The sequence below is a fragment of the Centroberyx affinis genome, unplaced genomic scaffold (assembly GCF_046629955.1).
Source record: "Centroberyx affinis isolate AG114_WGS23_722 - 3 ecotype Tasmania unplaced genomic scaffold, CSIRO-AGI_Caff_v1 ptg002360l_1, whole genome shotgun sequence".
Lineage (NCBI taxonomy): Eukaryota > Metazoa > Chordata > Actinopteri > Beryciformes > Berycidae > Centroberyx > Centroberyx affinis.
Genome location: NW_027280620.1, coordinates 404,403 through 425,374, shown reverse-complemented (window position 1 = coordinate 425,374; position 20,972 = coordinate 404,403). Strand labels below are relative to the sequence as shown.

General features: G+C 40.5%; 1 protein-coding gene across 1 annotated transcript; it reads right to left on the bottom strand.

The window, feature by feature from the left end:
• Nucleotides 1-896: 896 nt before the first annotated feature.
• LOC139655941 (early endosome antigen 1) lies at nucleotides 897-17,306 on the bottom strand. Its single transcript, XM_071533364.1, has 19 exons — nucleotides 16,973-17,306; nucleotides 16,341-16,461; nucleotides 16,013-16,148; nucleotides 11,221-11,330; nucleotides 10,542-10,888; nucleotides 9,630-9,901; nucleotides 9,116-9,226; nucleotides 7,642-8,720; nucleotides 6,559-7,557; nucleotides 5,724-6,507; nucleotides 5,544-5,642; nucleotides 4,916-5,063; nucleotides 4,381-4,486; nucleotides 3,753-3,909; nucleotides 3,526-3,630; nucleotides 2,863-2,949; nucleotides 1,763-1,919; nucleotides 1,163-1,257; nucleotides 897-953 (listed from the first exon to the last, which is right to left on the bottom strand). Exons 1-19 carry the CDS (start codon nucleotides 17,304-17,306, stop codon nucleotides 897-899), a joined length of 5,304 nt encoding a protein of 1,767 aa, XP_071389465.1.
• Between the last annotated feature and the right edge of the window lie 3,666 nt (nucleotides 17,307-20,972).

Sequence of the window (20,972 nt, the reverse complement as noted above, 5' to 3'; positions counted from 1 at the left end):
CAACTGTTGCAATATACTGTAACTTTAATGAAAGCACAGTCTGTGTGTCTGCGAGTTAGAAATCACTGTGCTATGTGGTTATTAATTGTGTTAATATGATATAAAATGCAGAATATAAAATAGAAGTGTTCAGACTGGGCCCCCCTCACAGCTCCAAACTTCCCCCCACTTTAACTGCTCAATGTAATAAAAGATGCAGCCATAATTCTTGCCCTGGCATCATACTCTGCATCTGAGAAATAAAACATAAAATCCTGAGGAGGTTTAAGTTTTCACATAAGAAGTGTTTTAACTCACAAACTGTGAAATTCCAGTCTGTAATACACATTGTAACTTACAATATGACAACTTAAACAGTCACTACACAGTAAAACATCGGTTGATATACTTTAGTATACTACTACTAAATTATTATTGTATGCTATTTATGATTAATATTTATCTAGACATGTCAATGTGTTTTACTCCCTCTAGTGGTTCATTTGTCCCTTTTGGGATTTTAAAGACTCTCTCTCTCACACACACACACACACACACACACACACACGTGTTCACCAGAAATAGATATCTCTGTTGTCAATCCTCTCTGAACTGAAAAGTAGCAGGGAAGTATATGCAGTGACTCTCAACTCTTTCCTAATTGCAGGATTTGGTTCAAAAGCTCTTTTCCAAACACACAGCACATTGACAACAAACAATAACAAAACAACTTTCACACATGAAAAATGAAATGACAAAAAGGTACAATGCACTATTATGATTATGATCACCAGTAAAAATCATTAAAAAAAAGTTATGCATAATGGACAAAATACAATGTCTTCATTGAACAGTGGTTTTACTCTGATGCGTTCATCCATCCATTCAGAAAATTGCACCGTCTCATCTTCATTGAATCAGAAAGACTCAAACAACTTCATTCTTTCTTGCATAGACAGGCCCTCTTTTAAACTCTGGAAGGCAAACAAAAACATGAGGGATGAAGAAGGACACAGAAAAGAGAGAGGAGTCAAGGGCTCACAATCTGTATTTAATGTTTGACAGAAACATATCATTTGGACCATATCATAACGGTGAATAGAGCCCTTTTCAGTATTTGATAGGTCAATAATTTCTTCTAAAATGTAGAAAACTTTCCCCTTGATGTAGCATCAAACTTTACCTTTGATCTCACTACTCTGATCTGACGGGTGAGTGAGGTTCTTCTATCTGTTTTCTTCATAAAAACAGCATCACTTTTGTTTGTAACAATGTCTTCTGGGAAAACAAGAGGGAGGAAAGGACAAGGAGAGAGGAAAGAGCAGTGTGAAATCATGAGAAGTGTACTCATTTAGTCAGCCATGTTCTGGTAAAGGACATCAGGCCATAGATGACATCAGGCTGCATCATCATAAATGTAGAGGATCATAGACAGGCGGCACCATTCACTAACCAGCTCATCCAAATGTTACAGGGTTGAATGTGTGAGTATATATATGGCATTGGGGTTATCAGCTCTCAGCATCCCAGAACCACAATCACCCCCTAGTGCTAGTTAGGATACAGGGGGTTTGGAACATGCTACCACAGACAGAGAGAGAAAGAGAGAGAGAGAGAGAGAGAGAGAGAGAGAGAGAGAGAGAGAGAGATGCCTTCCACTAAGCAGAGTCACTGTTTATCAGTATATTCCTCCACGGCAAAGAGGGTTCCAGGTAGAAATCTTTTAAGTTGTCATTATTATTACATTTCATAATGTACGTAATTCCATTAAGACGTGTCTCACCATGCTGGTGTCCTGAAGTGGGATCGTCCCGGCTGTGATCCTTAGGAGACCAAGTGGCGTACTTGAAATCCTCACAGAGTTTAGTGACGTCATGTCTGGGTTCGTCCTGACTGTTGGCATAGAGCGCTTTGAGCTTGTTCTGGGCACACATTATGTCCTGTGATGCACACACACACACACACACGCACACACACACACACGTGTTCAGGGCTTGGTTATCAACAGTACTACACCCATATTGGGAAATAGACACATCATTCTGTACAGTACACAAATATTTTCACTGTAGTATACTGGAGGTCACAATAGCTGCAAATTGTGTACATTTGTCAATAATAGATGCAGGGACAACATTTAAAGGGGTATATCACTCTATTCAATATTTCCCATATATTATTTCTCTCACAATGGGAAGCCTAATCAGTGTAAAAGCCACAATCTCACTGGAGTAGCTCCAGATTGTACATCAGTCACAGATTGGATTTTGGTTCTTTGGATTCTAGTTTAATGGAGAGAGTTGTTCTTTTTTGTTATAAGTGGTTATTGGACTGTCATGGGCCACAGAGATAACATATTTGAATTCTTGACTTAAAGTTTGTCAGTACGCCTTTCCTCTATTTTTATGCCCTTTACAGCTTACATGCTGAGTTCAGCAGAGGTACGTGAGAACAGATATTTTTCTTTCTTTGAAGAGCAACACATTGATGGTCCCACAGTGACTTATTTTAATTACACTTAATATAAAAATGTCCAGGCATGCATGCCCTGATGACCTACATCATTTGGAAAATTTTACACAGCGGCTTAACTTTATCAAGTCCTTAGGTAAATACTTTTGCTTTAACCTGTAATCACTCAGCTTTAACCTCAATCCCACTCCCTCTCACACTCACACACACACACACACACTCACACACACTTATTTCAAGCTTTATTTTTTTTTAGTTTTGGCTTCTCCAGTTGCTCCAGTAAATGTAAATTTAGTTATGCTTTCAGTAAGAATGGATGCTAGGGATTCCCTAAATGGGGTCTTCTCACGAACTCTGTACTTTAACTTCTGTTGGCAAGTTCCCCAAAGAGCTTTAGAGAGATTTCAGTACCATGCGAGCAGTTTTCAGTTCCTCCTTGAGAGAAAGGGCCTCCTGTCTCAGAAACTGCATTTCTGCATCCTTGACCCGCAGAATCACCTGTAACATAACAACAGTAGATGAGTCGGTTCTGTAAAACATTGAGTCCAGAACCTGAGTAAAGTTACTTAATTGTAGAGTTCAGAGAAAGGCTATGTTTCTTTCAATAATTAGTACATATATGTGTTATGGAAATGTGGGAAAATTGTAAATGTAAACATTTACCCTAAACATATGGATACTTATACATTTCCCACATTTATCTTAACATATATACAGAATATACTGCAACCTTCAGATCCTGCTGTAACTCAAGCTACAGGTCTGTTTTGCCACAAAACACAAATGTAAACAAACCAGTTACATCATCAAACAACCATTTAAAACTCATGTTGCTAATTAAAGTAGTGTAGTAGTGGAATGAAAGTGGACACTATGCTCCAATTATGGATGGCATCACTCTCTATTTGGTAAGATTATTTAGTATGGAATTTTTAATTTATTAATCAGTTAAGGAGACAGGAGAGTGGATGATATGAAGGTAAAGGGTCAACTGAAACCCACTATATTATGAGATCGTAGCAGGCACTTGAATCCTCTGAGCCCATTTCCAAAGCTTGTTTTTCAGACACGTACCTCCATCTCATAGAGGTCCTTTGCTTGAAAAGTCACATTGGATTGTTTCCCGTTTAGCGAGGAACGCAGGTGGGAAATCTCCTCTGTCACTTTCTGAGTCATTTCCTTCCAGAATACAAGGACACAGAGGGAGATGGGGACAAGGTGATAATATGGAGAATTACCCCCAGCATTACCTCCACAAAATTTAAAAAAGTTGCAGTTTACATACATAATCTGTTTAGTACCTGCTTGCTTTTGAGCTCCTGGTTCTCTCTCTGGTACTGTATCGAGGTTTGTCTCTCAGCTTGCAGCTCCTGGCTCATCTGAGAGTTTTCCAGGCATTTCTCAGTGTGCTGAACCGACAAAACCTCCAGCTCCTGATGTAACAACTGGATCTCCTTCCTGCAGTAGCAAAACAGAAGCACAGATGCACAGATGATGTTGTACTGTATTGTGTGAAGAATTATTAACCAATCTCGGCAAAAAGTGCTCCAAATGTAGTTTTTAGGTTAAATCCTTCTTTATGTTTCATTCCTGCATTTTGTTGTTGTTACACCATTTGCCTCCTTGTTGAGTTTTTTCATTGTTTCTGCTATACAGTTCAGTTCCACATTTTCCCAAAATAATCCAGGATTTTTTTCAGTTTTTAATCACCTCAGTCATTCTTTCTCAAGATTAAGGAAAATGCAATCATATGACACCATCAAATTGCATTTTTTCCACAATTCTATATATATAAAGAGAATTTTTGCAATGAATAATTTATGATTAAAGGAGGATAACATGTGGACTAACAATAAATATGGCTGATTAAATTATCCATCAGTACCTTAACTGTAAAATATATCTGTGAAAAGACCAGCAGTCACTCACTCATATTCGGTGTGCAGTTGTGTGATATCATCAGTCTCCCTGATGTGCTGGGACCACTGGCTTCTCTCCAGCTCCTCTTTATGGACCTTCCTCATTGCTACAATCGCTGTTAACAGGCCAGAGAGGACAGAATTAACAAATTGCTTCAATGTTTACCATTCTCCCCCCAAAGATACAATATTGCTTTCAAGATCACAGTGTTTGTAAAATACTTGTAAAATTTCACTTTAAATCAATACTGGCAGATAGTTTCATCTCATTTTCGGATTTTAATGTGACATTCATGCAGTTTAAGGTTAAATAAGAAACTAACTAAAGTGAGTCTGTTTCTAGTTTATTGGTAGGATGTCCGTACCTCTTCATCCAGAACCCAGTGTTTGATTTCAACGGGATATTTGAGGATATTTTTCATTAAGTTTCACCATTCGTCACAAAAAAATTATTTATTAAAAAAAGTTAAATTCTGTGTCCACTCGTTTAATAGACCTACTATGGCTTTCCTGTTTGGTATGATTTCTTGCTGAAGCACTTTTACCTGCCATGGTGGCAGCAGTCTCTTCCTTCAGCAGCTGGTCTTTCTCCTTCAGAAGTGCTGCTGCCTCCCTCTGATGCTGCTGCTGCAGATCACTCACCAGCTTCCTGTGCATTTCCTCCATGGCAGTGAAACCTTGATCACAGGAAGCCTGTATTGAAATATAGACACACAAATTACCATTCATATAATGCATTATGTGGTGGTTATGTGTTCTATTTAATAATGTTTTAATTTCATGGGCATACAGCACAACTTCATCATGAATGTTCTGATTACTCAATCACACTGAGAAACCTCTCCAAAGTTTTATTCAATATACTACAAAGCATACTCATGAATTGCTGATGATTTTGTTTTTATATTATGAAAACATATGAAGTAACAGAGAAAAGCAGAATGCACACTACCACATACACACAAGTAATTGTGTTGTTGAGGCAGTTGAGGCAATCAAAGGGAAATAAGGAATCATATGCAAATTAAGAATGGTCTCACATCTCACAAGAAATTGTAAAAGTGATTGTGTCAAGGAGTTGGAAGCTTAATAAATACTTAAAGAGACAAAATATCTCATAAAGAGATGCTATACAACTAAACATGGTTATATCAGTGAAAAGGTTTGAGTTACCTTAAGTTTTTCAAAGTCTCTCTGGTAAGCTTCTCTCATGGCAACTGCATCACCTTCCCCCATTCGGTTCCCTTGCTCCTCTTTTGTTTTTGCCTCTAACTCGTTGATTTGCCCCTTCTTTGTCCCCATGGATGATACTTTGACCTGGTTGTTTGGTCCATCCATTATCAGTCCATCTACTGGAGGGCCTGAGTTCAGGGTCAGGTCTGGTGGGAAGGTGCCAGTGGGAGAAGGTCCCTCCATGGGGGATTTGGTCTGTTTATCTTTGGAAATACAAGCAGTCTTGGCATAGTAACTATGCAAGTGTTTCATCTCCTGTTCATGGATCTGCTGCAGTTCCCTTATCTTCGCTTGGAACTCCTTCTCCAGTTTTTGCATCCTTTCCTCATGATAATCCTCAATTTTCTGTATGTCTTCTAGGAGTCGCTGGTTCCCAGTCTCAGCAGATATTATCTTTTGCTCTGCGCACTCTAGCTGTTCTCTTAGGACACTGTTGTCCTCCTGAAGCTCACATAAGGTGTGATTAAAAGCCTCCTGCTCATGATTAAGTGTTATATCCTGCTCTTTGCACAGGGCTTGCAGTCTGTCATGCACCATCTTACTTTGCTGCAACTCCAGCTCTAAATCCAAGTACAGCCTGTCTGACAAATAGATCAACTTGGCCTGCTCCTTCACCCAAGTTAAGTCTATTGCAGAATCATTTACGCAGTTATGGTCCACACTACTCTCATTGTCTGGTCCATTGCAATCAAAGATCTCCTGCTGGAGTTGGTGTAAGGCTTTAGCCCTTCTTTGCAGTCGGGATATAAGTCTCTCTAACCAGTCTGGCTGTTTCTCTACCTTGTTAGTGACAGCTTGGTCCCTGTCAAGCGGCTTTGCAGCCTCTTCCAAACCTCTGCCCTTCACCCGCACCTGCTCCTCATAAGGAGCCAGCTCCGGGGGATTAATATCTGCCAGACTCCTCCTAGGAACAACAATTACATCACCGCATTTCACAGGGCCTTGCCAGAGATGCTCCACTTCTTGATTGTTTACTTGAAGGTCTCCCTGAGTCATGCTCTCATACTGCCGCTGAAATTTAAGAGCAGCATAAATGAGCTCTGCCTCAGCACAAACTCTGCCAATGGCACTTTCCAAAGACTCAGTGTTGTCTCCTTCTGCTTTCCCCAGCTGGGTCCCTTTCTCAATTTCTAAGGCTATTCTTTGGGACATTATGCTTTTGTACCTGTGTGCCACATCCCCCTCATCTCCTGATACTAAGTGTAGTTGGCCAATTTCATGTTGACTCTGAAGGACAGACACCATTTTTTCTACCACTAATACTTCTCTCATTAATGTTCTGCCAATACCATCCTCTGAGGGTAACATTTTAGTGAATCTGCTTTTAGCACTTTTAGCCCCAGGTAAAGTCTTGTCACTGATCATCTTATCCTCCACTTTGCAGGCATAATGTGATTTGTGCTGTTGTTTTTCTGCATCTTTCTGTCCTTGCTGGAGGCAGGCAGCAGCAGTGGCTAATTGCTTCTCAAACTCAGTGATATCAGCGGCGGCGCTGCTTCCTCCCTGGTTCTTAGCTTGAAGCCTCTCCCTGCAGCCTTCTACGATGCTGAGTGCAGCCTGAAACCTGTCAACCAACACCCTGGAGCGGTTCTCTGTCTCCTTGGCAAAACGTTGGCTCTGCTTGGCCTGACTGTGAAGCAACAGACTGAGGTGCTGGGCAGTCGCTCGGCTCTGAGTGAGCTCAGAGCAAAGGTGGGGGTCTTGGCAGGTCATGTGACTCTGGTGGTCCTCCAGCCTTTGGGTAATGTCCCTTAGCTTCTCCTCTGTCACATATAGCTTGGTCTCAAGGAGCTTGATCACAGACATAAACCTGTCCGGGTCGTCTCCTGCAGTGACAATGTACTGGTATGATGGGTCAATTGAGTGAGACCGGGTTCTTGCATATTCTGCATAAGAATGGTTGCCATTTTGTTGAGCAACATCTATGGCATTTGAGCTGTCAGATGATTCGTTGCTGGATTTTACCTCTGGCCCGCTGTCATTCACAGTGAGAAGAGGCTCAGCTGTCTGCTGTTTCCTCTCATTATGCTGAGCAGACTCTGAAGACTCATTCTCCAGCTGAGAAGAGGCACAGGTGCAAACTTTCAATACCTCAGCTAGTTTCACTTCTGTCTCTTCAAGGCTATTCCCTAAGACTTCCATCTTTACCAAAACGTCACTAAGCTCTTGCTCCTTCCTGTCAAGGAGCCTCTCGTAGCCTTCCCGTATGTCCTGTGTTTCGGCCTCCCTGCCCTGTACCTGCCCTAAGGCCAGCTGCAGTTCCTCACAAGCTCTCTCATATGAGTGCTCCAGGTTGTAGTAGTGTGTCTCATCTGTTTTCAGGCGGTTCTGCAGCCGGCTCACCTCCCCATCCGCCTCAGCCAACTGGTTCTGGAGCTCCTGACAGCGACGGTTGAGCTGCTCTCTTTCCTCCTGTAGCCTCTGTACAGCCGACACTGTGCAAGCTAGCTCCTCTTGAAGCTGTTGTTGAGCCTCCTCAATTTCCCTGGTCCATGACTGACTCTTATTCAGGCTGTCCACCTGCTGCTCAGCCCTTTCCAGTCTTTCCTGAAGGTCCTGTGAGTGTTGCTCTGCCTGTGCCAGGCTAGAAGCCAGGCTCCTCCGTTCTCTGTCCTGACTTTCTTGAAGGAGCACCAGGTGCTTCTGCAGGCGAACCTCTTTCTGAGCCTGTGCTTCCTCGTTGGCGCGAAGCTGAGTTGTCACATCTTGGAGATGTTCCCGCAGGCGATCCGCCTCCTGCTGGAGACCTGGGTAGCCCTGACATTCCTGCTGCAGCTGCATCAAGCGGGACTCAGCCTCCCTCCTCTGCTCTTCACTGATGCTCAGCTTGGACCGCAGGGAGGCCACACAACGCTCCCACTCTACTTGCTGCTCGTGAAAGAGTCTACGATCTTGCTCTAGATGGGCCTGTGCAAGCGCTGTGGCGTCTCCTGTGACCAGTAACTGTGCCTGCTGAGCTAAGAGATCTACTCTTCGTCGTAGTTCAGCCTCTCTGGCTTCCTCCTGGCTCTTCCTTTGTGCCTCCAGCTCAAAGCGCAGGTCATGGTTAATCTTCTGCAGTCGTTCTAAGGCCATTGCTTGTGCTGATGAGGAGTTGGAGGTTGAAAGAAGGCCATTCTAAAGGACAACAATAAGCTTTTATTAAGACAAAGTGTGCTTTGCATTGGATTGGTTTATGAAAGTTCATTAATATTATAAACTATAATACTTTTGAGTTAAAATATTTTCATTACATATGTGGCCTGTAAAAAAAAACATAGAATTGTGGATGAAAAACTATGTTGTTTTTTAATCATTAACCTAAGAGCTCCACCAATGAATATGAAAGCAAAACAAAATTCACCCCTCTTATCTTAACTTTTTTATGATAGGACCATCCTTTGACATTTGAAAGTATAGCCTATTGTGTTGGATTTTCACAAGTGATGATGATGTGTCACCTTGAAGCAGCTAACTACTGCCACTAAACACATTAGATTATCAGATTTCTTTGGGTGTCATCTGCATTATACCTGTGTACGAACCCCCCCTCTTGAATGATTCTCTCTGTGTTGCCGTAGCTGATCCTGCAGATTTCTGTTTAACTGCTGGAGTCGAGACAACTCCTTCTGTGTTTGTTCCAGCTGTAGAGATGGCAAGGAAATTCAGGGAAAACACAGGCAGCAAAAAAAGTTGAAACAGTAACCAACTGTTATTCAAAACATACTGTATATGGTGAACATAATTAGATCAAACTGAGGTATACCTAAGGTATACCTAAATGAAGGAAAAAGGAAAAACAATACAAAGTATTGTATTGTTTTTCCTTTTTCCTTCATTTAGGGTGTTACAGTGATCACTGCTGCTATTAATATGATTATCTTATATTTTACTCAAAATAAATGAGTATTATATTTTTACTGACTCAATAATTGCCACTTTAAGGACCAACAACGTTATGGGAGAATTGAACACAGTGTCTTCACACACCCACACACACACACACACACACACACACACACACACACACACACACAGAGGTCTCACCTCTTTGACAAGTTGCCCCATTTGTTGATGAGACAGTTTTTCCTTTGTTTTTCCGTCCTTCATACACTCGCAGGTGGTGCTTATGGATACCCGTCTCTCCACCCTGAGGGGTGTGGTTTCAACTTGCTGCCATCTCTGCTCGATCTCCACCCGCACGCCCGAGTGTTCATCATGACCCTCATCATTAGGTGGGACCAGTGTGGATGTGGAGCTGTCACTTTCAGCTCCTTCAGATTGGGACGTTGCAACACCAGATGATGCATCAGTCACACCTGTTGCACAGAAGGCCAAACACACATGTAGAAAGAGTCAATCTAATGTGAGGCATAGTGTCTTGGTTTTTGGACTGTTATACGCCATATAGAGCTGTGATGCCCAGTCAAACACCACGTTAACTGGATTCACTAGTTAGTACAACTTTGACTAAAGAGGGGGAACTAATTCGTAAATCAGCTGTTGTAGTGTTTGCTTGGGATGAAAACCGTCATGCTCTTGGCCTTCAACAGCACATGATTGGACACCACTGGTATATCAGAACAGCACATGTGAGTTCCTGAATTGAGCGGAATTCCCCTTTAAATCCTAAATCCAGATTTATAAGTATATACAAGAGGTATATAAGAGGTATATATAGAACTTGCTGATGTAATATAATGTGGCCACAATGTTCATGTCTTACCGGTGTGTATCAATAGTTCAATCAATGAATTTCAAACTGAAAAAATTTCTTCAATAAATCAAAATGTACAGGAGGCATCTAACTCAAATTCCAGACTGGGCCTTTAATTCACAGTTGATTTCCATTATTGAAAAAAAAAAAAAGACATTTATCCTCCATTTGTCTTGCTTGGTTAATTAACACACCTGTTTTTGTGGTTCCAATAACAAGCGGACGTTGATGACAGAAAGTACTTCCGCTCTCTTGTCCCTCCTCCGCCTGATGTAGAGAATCCCTGAGAAACCGAGAGGAAGAGGCGGAGGAGGCAGCAGACGAGACGGGGGAAGTCACATGAGAGGACGCGACCGGACGTGATGCAGAGCTTCCTTCAGCACAACCCTGCTCTCTCTCCAGCTGCAGTTCAGACTCCTGCTCTTTCTGCTGTTGAGGCGTGACCTCTGACCAGTCGAATGTTTTGTACTGTCCCTCTCTGCAGCGCTCTGGCACACGGCTCTTTTGATGTGCTGCTTTCCCCACAACCTCAGCTGACTGTGAATCTGGTTTCTGTGACTTCAGTCGAGTCCTTTGCTGTGGAAGGGAGCTGGGAGAAGGGAAAAGAGAAGAAACGTATGTAACTTATACATAAACTTGTATGGGTAATTCGTTAAATGTGCAATCCACTTACAATTATTCACAAAAATGTTGAATTATTTATATGGAAGCATAACTTCCATATTAGAGCCAATAGAGCTGGTGCATGATGTAAGGATTGACCAAAAAAGGTTCTACAGGCAAATCCCAATAGATTTGGAGCTGAATGTGTGTCATTGCTGAGTTCAGTGTGCAGTTGTATGTAATACATTTTTGCTACAATTTTGCCACCAATGGTCTGTCACCTTTAGAAAAAAAAGAAAACAAATCCATTGAATTTACCTTGTGACATCAGGTGTAAGAGTGGGCCTCACGTTCTTCAACACTGCTTGGACCCAGTTGCGTCTAATCCCAGAAGTCATAGCACAGAGGGTGTACGCTCCATCTTTAGTCTGTGAAAAGAGATGCGTTATTCACTAACAGACATGTCTTACAGGAGGAAGATGAGAAGTACATTGAGGAGTGAGTGATGGTGAAGGAAATCAGTATGAAAAGATACACCTGAACTGTGAATGTGACAGTCCAATCACAGGGTGCAAAGACACTTATTAACTATCAGTGAGCATCGCTGTGGAATGCAGGATTAACACGAGCCATGACAACAAAGGAGCACAGCAGGATAAACCAATAATAAAGGGTTAAAAAAATGACATTAAAAAATCTTGACAGGTTTGTTTTAGGTGATTAACACTGCAGCCAAGACCAGACCATTCAGATGAATACAACAGGAAACTTTGTGAGCATCATGTAAAACTGCATGCCAAAATTTGGCAGTTTACTGTTTCATTGCTCACATACACACCTTATAGATCATGATTTCAGACTTTTTTTTTCAGACTTTTTGAACTGGTAGGGTTCACTCTTCATTTTTGTAAGCATCCAACCCAGCAAGTAGCATTTATTTCAATAAAATGTCAACCTCTTAAATTGGTGTGCCTCTTCCACCAAAAACATCATGAGGAGGTAGTGGGCAGTGCAAAAACGTAGTCATCTCATTGAAGTAATAGCAGCTTGGAGGATTGGATGGCATTACAGCTATAGCTTATGTTATTGTTATCTGTGGTAAAACCAGAAAGGACCAACGACAAGAGCCTCCATGTAATGACAAGTCAATCCCAACCCTGAGAAGTGCACTTTTGGTACCACCGAGGTGAAATACTCTGAACATGGCCTGGACATCAAGTGAGATTGAGACAAGATTGCAGAGACGAAACTGAGAGAGGAAACGCAGGAAGGAAGGCCTGAAGAGAGGAGAGTAGCCCATCGGTACCGTCAAATAAACTGTCACTTCAAGGATGAGAAACTCACCCCTCCAAAACAGAAGAGCCCATGATAAGCCAAGTAGTGGAGACTGATCTTGTCACCTGGAACAGTGGAGATTCCCTTATCAACGTGGACAACTAATCCGGGTACTTTGATCTTGAGAAGTTGTACAGCACAACATCCACAGCTGCACAAACTAAAATTAGCTTTTTCCAGACTGTTTTGTCCCCAGTACAAAGCAGCAGGGATCAAATCATGGCCACCACAAGGGACTTCATCCATGCTACCACAAGTCCACACTACCCTCACAGTAATGGTCTTGCAAAAAAGTCCATGAAGACTGCAAACTCCCTTGTTGAAAATGCCAAAGTTACCCTCATAAATTTCTTAAAGTATCGCAATACTCCCAGTGACACCTTCAAGTCATCAGCACAGTTGCTGATGAGTCGTTGCCTACACTTTGCATTCTTATTAACTCAATTATATAATATAAATAATAAATACTGAGCAACTCATGTAATTATTATTTAACTCTAATTGTAATGATTATTGGACTCACATGAATTTGAAAACCATAGTTCTTCTGAGATGGGTAGTCTGTGATGTCAAAACATGTGGACAAGTTTATCTCACCATCCATGTCAGCTGCCTGAAATGAACAAGCGGGGAACAAGACAGCTTAGGGCAAATATCTGTATCATAAATCTACCTTGTTATCCTAGGGTATAGGCATTCATTAATTCCTTACAATAAATGTTAACTAGTATGTCATACATGTGGGTCTCTGACCCACACGTACCTATACATGATTGCCGGGATCAGTTTCCCAACAGCTAACTACAAAGGTGAAAACTACAAGACATATGAGCTTCTTGTTTAATGATATATTTTAAGTTTGTTTCATATTACAAAGCAGAATACCTCCTCAGCCATTGAATCTCTGTAGAACCTCAGGACTTGGTCAGTCAGGACAAACCAGTGTTTCTGCCACTGTATCAAACACATTCAAAGTAGAAAAGCAGAAAAGGTACAAATTACCCAACTGAGTTTAGAAACACAGTCCTACTCTGTCCTAAATACTTGATGAATAGCATGTTGGGGCTGAGATCATTTCCAATTGAGACAATCCACTCATCAAATTTTCAATGACAGTGAATTGACCTATTCACCTGTCCTTCTGCATCCTGTCGCATCATCCATCCTTTCTTAAAGTTGAGTAGGTCAGGCTGAGGAGGAAGCAAAGCATCTTAAGTGCTGCCATATTAACGAAATACATTATTATTAGTCATTTCTATCAAGTATTGACTATCACCCTGACTTAGTCCACAAAGTATATCTATTACTAATTAAGATGAATCAACTGCTCTAAATCGACTGAGAGCATCAGCAATTTTTTGTTTTAAAGATTATTTTAGTGAGTCTGACCTCAACCTTTGCACGTGGTATGCACCTTAACCCACTGAACCACCAAAATAATTTGTCAACATGCTGACTTCATCATATGAGGGCTTGTGTCACAAATCTGCCATCAGATGCTCCTGTAACAAACTCCACATCATCCCGACATTTACAAGTACAAGAGCTTAAGTACTTATTGGTGATAGAAAGTCAGATAAATAAACAGAAATGTTTCACTCTTGGGAAAATGTGTCACGATCAGACTCACAATAGCAGAGGCCTCAACATCTCTGCAGTCAAGGGATTTGGAGCGACAGTAGTGAGGTAGGGATGAGCGGGAGACATCAGGCGAGTCCTGAGACAGAAAAGAGGGCAGAACTGCTGCTGAGGTTCTAGATTACCCACCTGGGGGATTTGTTGGTATTTCAGATTCACAAAGGATTAACCACCGATGCTGTTGTCCGTACATGCTGGAGTATTTATCTAATGCTAGGAAGTGTGATGTGTTGTTTTTGAAGAATGACACGTAGAGGCATGTTATAGCGCTGAGAAATGTTGCATTGTGGCTCCTCCTCCTTTCATATTATGGATTATAGAGATATAAGTAATTATTTGTTAACAAACAACATGAAGGGATACTCTTATTTTTATTTTTGTTCTATTTTGTTTATGTATGAATTTAAAACCATTATTCTGGTGGTTTTGATAAGGACCTTTTCCAGAAGATTTCTGTTTGACAAGTGTGTTTCAGTTGAACATATTTCGGTGCAATCTCCCATTGTATGCGAAACATTTGAAAAAGGATGCATCAGGGGGAAGGAAGAACCACGAGAAGGTAAATTGTGATATCACTTCAGTGTGTATTACTTCCATGGAGATATTTATTTGATTTGGATTCATAATTACTTTAAGAGGGGTTTTAACTGCTGTGAGATACGTATTTCTCTCACATTTCCTAGTCTTTCGATGGAGCATTTATTAAAGTTGGGCTTTAAAGAAGGAATTTTAGGAAATAAAACTTCAAATGTGGTTTTAGGGCAGCCAGAGAAGACTCCTAAGGCTTAAGAAAGAATGAAGTATCATCAGCATATACTGTAATCTTTGTTTCCAAGTTTGACATCCTGCTATGTGAGAATTATTTCTAAACATAACAGCTACACTTTTAATGGCTAACAAGGCATGTGTGACAAGCTCAGACTGCTGAACACTATTACAGAGATTGAATGTTTTAGATAAGTATCCTCCGAGTCTCACCATAACCATGGAGTTCCTGCCATCCAATTTCCCCTTACTTCAATACATATCCAAAATGCACAAGAAATTGTACCCTATGTATTTTCTAAATTATTATTTTCACCTTGATGAAACAGAATCATTTGTATTGATCACAGAAAAAATCATGAATAATTTAATTTATAAATATTTGTAGCATCACTAAATGTCAAGGGGCAGGAAAAGGACAAGAAATGTCCTCCAGTGCACTAGCGGTGCACACACACACACACACACTCTCTCACACACACACATTGTAATGTATTGGTCTAATAAGTGAGTCTAATGTGCTCTGTGGTCTTTGGGGTCCTCCTTTAGCATCTTTCACTTCCTTCTCTTTCAGGTCCTCCACCAGCACTTCTTATATATCATTCAGTTTTAATTACATTACACAGAGCCTACTGGAGCTCTGCTGCGAGAGGTCGCATTCATGGTAGCAAGGACTTTCCTTTCAGGGCCAGTCCCTTTCAAACCAAAGTCTTGTCCGTTCCAGTATGACAGTTGGCTGTGATACTAATCAAGTATATACAAAGGTGCACTATTGAATTGGATAAGGGATTGTATTTCTAGCAGATGAGTGACTTTTACTAACTAACTCCTTTACACTTGAAAATGAACTTGAAAAGTTGAACTTGAACTTGAAAAAAATCTTTTTCCTATTATTCTGCCTATTTTCACTTATTCATACCTAAATCATATGCCTTTTCAGGCTTTACTGTGACTGTAAACAGTATCACACAATTCCAACACTTCAAAGCAGGTATAAGAGGGTCACAGAGTTACACTTTGGAGAGTTATTTTGGGTCCTTTACGTTTCTGAAGTCTATTAAAGTGATCACATCGACATCATTTTCATGATTACTGTGTTCAAGATGCCACTGCCATATATTACTGGACTCAGTGATTTACTTAACATTATCCAAGGTCCTCTGATTCTTATGGACAATATGAAGCAATGACACATGAATGTAGAATATTTGGGGGAATTTTCTACACCTATTCAGTGCTAAACATCCATAGTTTAATAGTCACCACAATGCCCAAAATGTTGCAGTTACTGCTCACACATAGTAGTGCTGAAACAAGTTCCCCATCAACATCAACACTGATAAATGCAAATTACAATTCAAACTAAAAGTACCTGTTTCTTTAGTTTGTTGCTGTGGTGATGACAAGCAGCACTGGAAACCACAGAGGAAGAAGAAGCTGGTGGCTCAGAAGAGAAGCTTGTTTCCATTTTGTCAGCGTTATCACCATCAGACTGGTCTTTCTTAGCCCTGTTAACAACAAACACATAAATGGAACAGACAATCTCAGTAGCAAACTCAATAATGACTTAGTGCATAGCAGTAAAATCTGACACTCATTTATTTGAAATATAGTCCAGTGATTGTATTTCACAGAGAGCAGAACCATGAACCGAAAGAAGCCTCTGCAGTTCTTGGAAAGTCTTATAAATGAGGATAAACCTGAACGGCTCGTCTGTAGCGGCAGGGCAGGACAGGTGGCCAGAATCCAGGACTGTCTTTACCGAGGATGAGTGTCCGGTCTTTACTTGAGATCTTGGCACTGCGTGTTCAGAACCTGTTTCTGAAACATCAAAGGAGGAGGGTCAAAATCCAAAATGTTTAGTAGCTCATGACATTTATTCAAGCATATCCTGCATTCTAAAAAAGCAGCAGCTCAAGTAAAAAAAAACTCTTTCAGCTACAAATTAAACCAGATGGGTTAGACCAGCTGGAAGTCTGGAGCCAAATTCAGAAACATTGTCTTAAAATAAAACTTAAGACAATTTGTATGGGGAAAGAAATTTACATTCTCAAGAAACTTCTCAAGTACAACTGATCAGTATGTTCTTACAATATTGCTATTTCTTTAGGAACTTAATATTTTACTTAAGAACTTGTTTATTTGTTGTTGCTTAGATTAGGAAACAAACAAATAAATAGCAAGAAAAATGAGCAACCAAATTTTTGATTTACACAGAAATAGATTTTTGGCTGTGATAGTTACCTAATTTGTGGGAATGATACAACATAAACACACATGACCACTGCATACACCCAAGACACAAAAACAAACAAACAGAAATGACTCTTACCATCCCTGATGGGACTTTGGTCGAGTCTGCTGAGAGAGCGGCAGCTTCTCATGAACGGAGCGGCAGAGAGAGAGAGAGAGGAGGTGTGGAGGGACGGAGAACTTTGGCTGCTGCAGCGGCGAACTGCCAGTCTGGCCGGATGAGACGTTTGTCTGCTACCCTGGAGGCTGGTGCTGCCTCTGCTCACACTGCCACCAGCCTTGCTGCCCGTAGCGCTCCAGTCAACACCTCTGCTGCTCACACTGCCACCAGTACTGCTGCCCCTTCCACATCTAAGACTGTGTTTAGCAGTACTGCCGCCAGCTGGGATACCTCCACTGGGTACAGGCACCATAAGCTGGTGTAGTTCCTTTGGGATCAAGAGAGAGAGAGGGAGAGAGAGAGAGAGAGAGAGAGAGAGAGGGAGGGGGGGTGAGATGAGATGAGATACAGAGGGAAACACTTACACTAATTAAACAGAGATTAACTGAAAAAATAAGTCACAAATACAACCTTTCAGTAGAAATCTATGTATGCTTTTTAGTTTTGGTGAATGTGAATATTTAAATGTCAAAAGTCTCATCCCCTACTCACCCCCCTCCCAACCTGGACTCTTTGACACATACAATCCAATCACCCCTAGAGAGTAGCTTTTAATCCTCACAAGATCTCTTAATTTGCTTAAGTACCATCTGACCAACGCTGGGATGACGCCCATGAACACAACACACACACACACACACACACACACGCAAAGTAGCCAAAGCTTAATCACACTTGAACATCGGAAAGCCATCAGGCAGAGGCAGTACATTCCAATCTTGGGAGATGCAACCTCACCAACTGCAGAGGCGATCAATCTGTGGCTGGACCACACGACAGAGAAATCAATTAGCTCCAGCGTCCGGGCTGAAGAGTCCTGAAGAGTCCTGACTTAGCAGCTTGTGCAGGTTTTCACTGCACTGACTTGATCTGAGCACATTAACTACTAAATAAATCAAACCAAATGCGGTTGACATTACACTACTGTTGTTAAAAGATACTGTAGGTCTAACCTTGTAAAATAAGCAAAAATTCCTATTCCCCCACTTGATCCAGTGACTGTATAAGACAACACAAATTTATAAAAAAAAATGTGTTGAAAATCATAAGCTTGGGCTGTTAAGGCCATTTAAACTAAATTCTTTATTTTCCCATTTTTTAATGTCCCAATTTTATTTTCAGAGACTTGTGTGTTTAATCATGTTGTCATGTCATAATCTAATCTAATGTTGTTCTAATCAAAATAGCTTAATCTATGTTTACAATAGCCATAAAACATGTTAATCTGTTATACAAATCTTTTATTTATCATGACAATATAAAGTACTCTATATCCTGTTTGTCAAACCCAAAACCCCATGGCTTGGCTTGCTTGGCAGAATTAAACTTGAAAGGAAGCTTAACTTCATATCAACAACTCCCTACCAACTAAATTCCTCCTGGCAACAAGTACAATGTGTAAATAATGTAACAATGCAGATGCAAATTCTTAGATAATGTTGCCCTAGAAAAATGTTGCATTCTGTGTATCAAAATCTAAAAGCCATGTGTTGCCTAATCCTCATGACCTTCATATCTGTATGAGGTTGAGTTTCATCTTGAATGATACATTTTCACATCTGATAAATGCAAGATGGTAAATATGTCAAGATAGAAAACACACAGAATAGAAATTTCTCATCTCTGGATGATTTTGAATCAATATAACAGAGAAACCTGAATGCTGAAGGTTGTAATCATAACTATATCACCTGATCTATATTGTTTGAGTTCCTTTTTATCTAAATGAATGAGGTACTTACCTTTCCCCTTTTCTTCTGGGTTGGTTTGTTAGTCTTAGCATTTGTCAGGGCCTCGTGCCATCGGCTTTAAAACAAACAAACATACAGGTAAATAAAGTACACACATGCTCTGCTTTCACAAAATGATTATTCAGTAAGGGTGAAAAAGGATGTCCCAATATTGTCAATACAGGCAAGATTTGACTGACTGGGCTATATTGAAACGTGTGGAGCATGATGTTAATGTGGTGATGTGCCTGAAGATGCATACATGTAGATTAAAGGAGGGACGATGAGTGAGACACATCTGGCCTTACTCTTCCAATTATTTAACATGAGGTGTTGCCATCTTATGTTATGCTTCATAGTCAAAAAGTTCACATGCCAGCTGCTGCTTTGAAAATAATAATTTAAGACATACGTAAAAAAAGAAAGAAAGAAAGATAAAGAAAAAAAAAAATCAAATAAATTCTGTTTGCCCCCTGAGGTATCTCTAGCCCAAGTTAGTAGAAACAGTAGATATTCTGCTAACTTCTGGGTCAAAGATTGTTGCCATCTAAAGGGAATCTGTGCAGTCATTTTGTTCTTCTTTATGTACGAGTTTATTCCTCTCTGCTTCTTCTGTAACAGATACTGTGGCTGTACTGACACAGTTAACACTGCAGTTGGGTTAGGGTTAGCGGTCACTGTTATTTACAATTGCACTGGGCTACTGCCAGACATTTTTAATGCGAGGTAGTAGGTCACCTGTGAGAAATCAAATGAGGGACAGAGCGATGCAGCAGAGTTATGATGTAATGCCAGCAAAGTGAAGATGGCGTCTTCTATGTGCACAACAGACAGACACTGAGTTCTGTGAAAGCGTGTGCACATGTGCAAAAGTCAAGATATTGCCATAAAAATGTCAATTTCTCTTTTTTGATGTCTTAACCAAAACAGTAATTCTGAATATATAATATAACATAACCCCATAATCTCATTGTAAGGAGTTTCTCCTTACAATACTTTTCAATAACTAAACCTGCCTTTTTGATATATAGAGCTGGGGAAAAACCTGAATGCTGGTGGTGACAGCAGAAACCGAGGGCAGAAAATGATGGAGCCCAGTTAACTGAATGAAATTGTATGTTATTTGAACCACTTATCATGTTTTAATGAGACACTAAGTAAGACATGATCAACGCTCTCACCTTAGCACTACTCTTTTTCATATCACCCAGTAATTCCAAACTCTGTACACTGTTTTGTTGCAGCAGACAGCTAGCTATTAAATTCATTTACTCTGGCTTTGATTCAAATAAACAACCAATACTATCAATAGTAAAGGCTCATTCACATAAGCCTGCTATTGGTTAGAATTGATAGGATATGCCTGCATCCACATACTGATAACTCACCCTATGCTTTCACACTATCCTCAGCAGGTTAACAGAAATATACAGTGTGGGATTTTCATTCCCCTTAAAATACCATACACAGAGAAATTTACTTCCTATGTGGTAGAAAATAGCTGGTAACAGTTGACTTACCTTTGTTTCTTAGACATCATCTGATCTCTCTAAAGCAGAAGTTCAGATGTCCTCAGTAATCCAGACAATATGCAAAGCTAAATGTGAGAGGCCAGTACAAACTCAGATGTTGTTTTTCCATCTATCTGTCTGCAAAAAGAACTGTGCTCACTCTCACTCTGGCAAAACAAAGAAAGAACAACATTCTTCCAAAGAAACACACACACACACACACACACACACACACACACTCTTAATCTCATAGAGTTGACACCCCCCATTAGAGTTCTGTAGGATTAAGACAACAGCTTAACAAGTTCATCACACCCAGTAAGCTTAATGAACTTGACGTTCCTCCCTCTAGTGTCTTGAATTGTTTCATACATTAACACTGTTATCTCAAGTGTCTTCACTAAAACCTTTCACATTACACAAAGCAACAATCATGTCCATTAAGTTTCTATCCAGACACATTATTTATTTTAAAGCAACACAAAACTCTCCTAGCAAGGAGTGCGCTCAAATCCAAATGAGAATTGTTTGGCTCCTGACCGTAAATTCCTTCTGCTGAGGAGAGAGGCACAGCTGTCGCCAAGGACCTGCTGTGACTTCATCTGACCAATCAAAAGCAGCCTCTCATGTGTATCACTTCTCCTTAGAGAAAATTACTTTTTTGCCTTTATGAGACAG

Bases quoted from the DNA above. Each gene is read 5' to 3' on its own strand.
- LOC139655941 (XM_071533364.1), bottom strand. From the start codon at position 17,306: ATGGTGCCTGTACCCAGTGGAGGTATCCCAGCTGGCGGCAGTACTGCT. The intron at 11,331-16,012 runs GTACTTTTAGTT...CTCTTTTCACAG, and splicing joins GCAACAAACTAAAGAAACAG to ACTAAAGATGGAGCGTACAC. The intron at 8,721-9,115 runs GTATAATGCAGA...GTTGTCCTTTAG, and splicing joins GAGGGGGGGTTCGTACACAG to AATGGCCTTCTTTCAACCTC.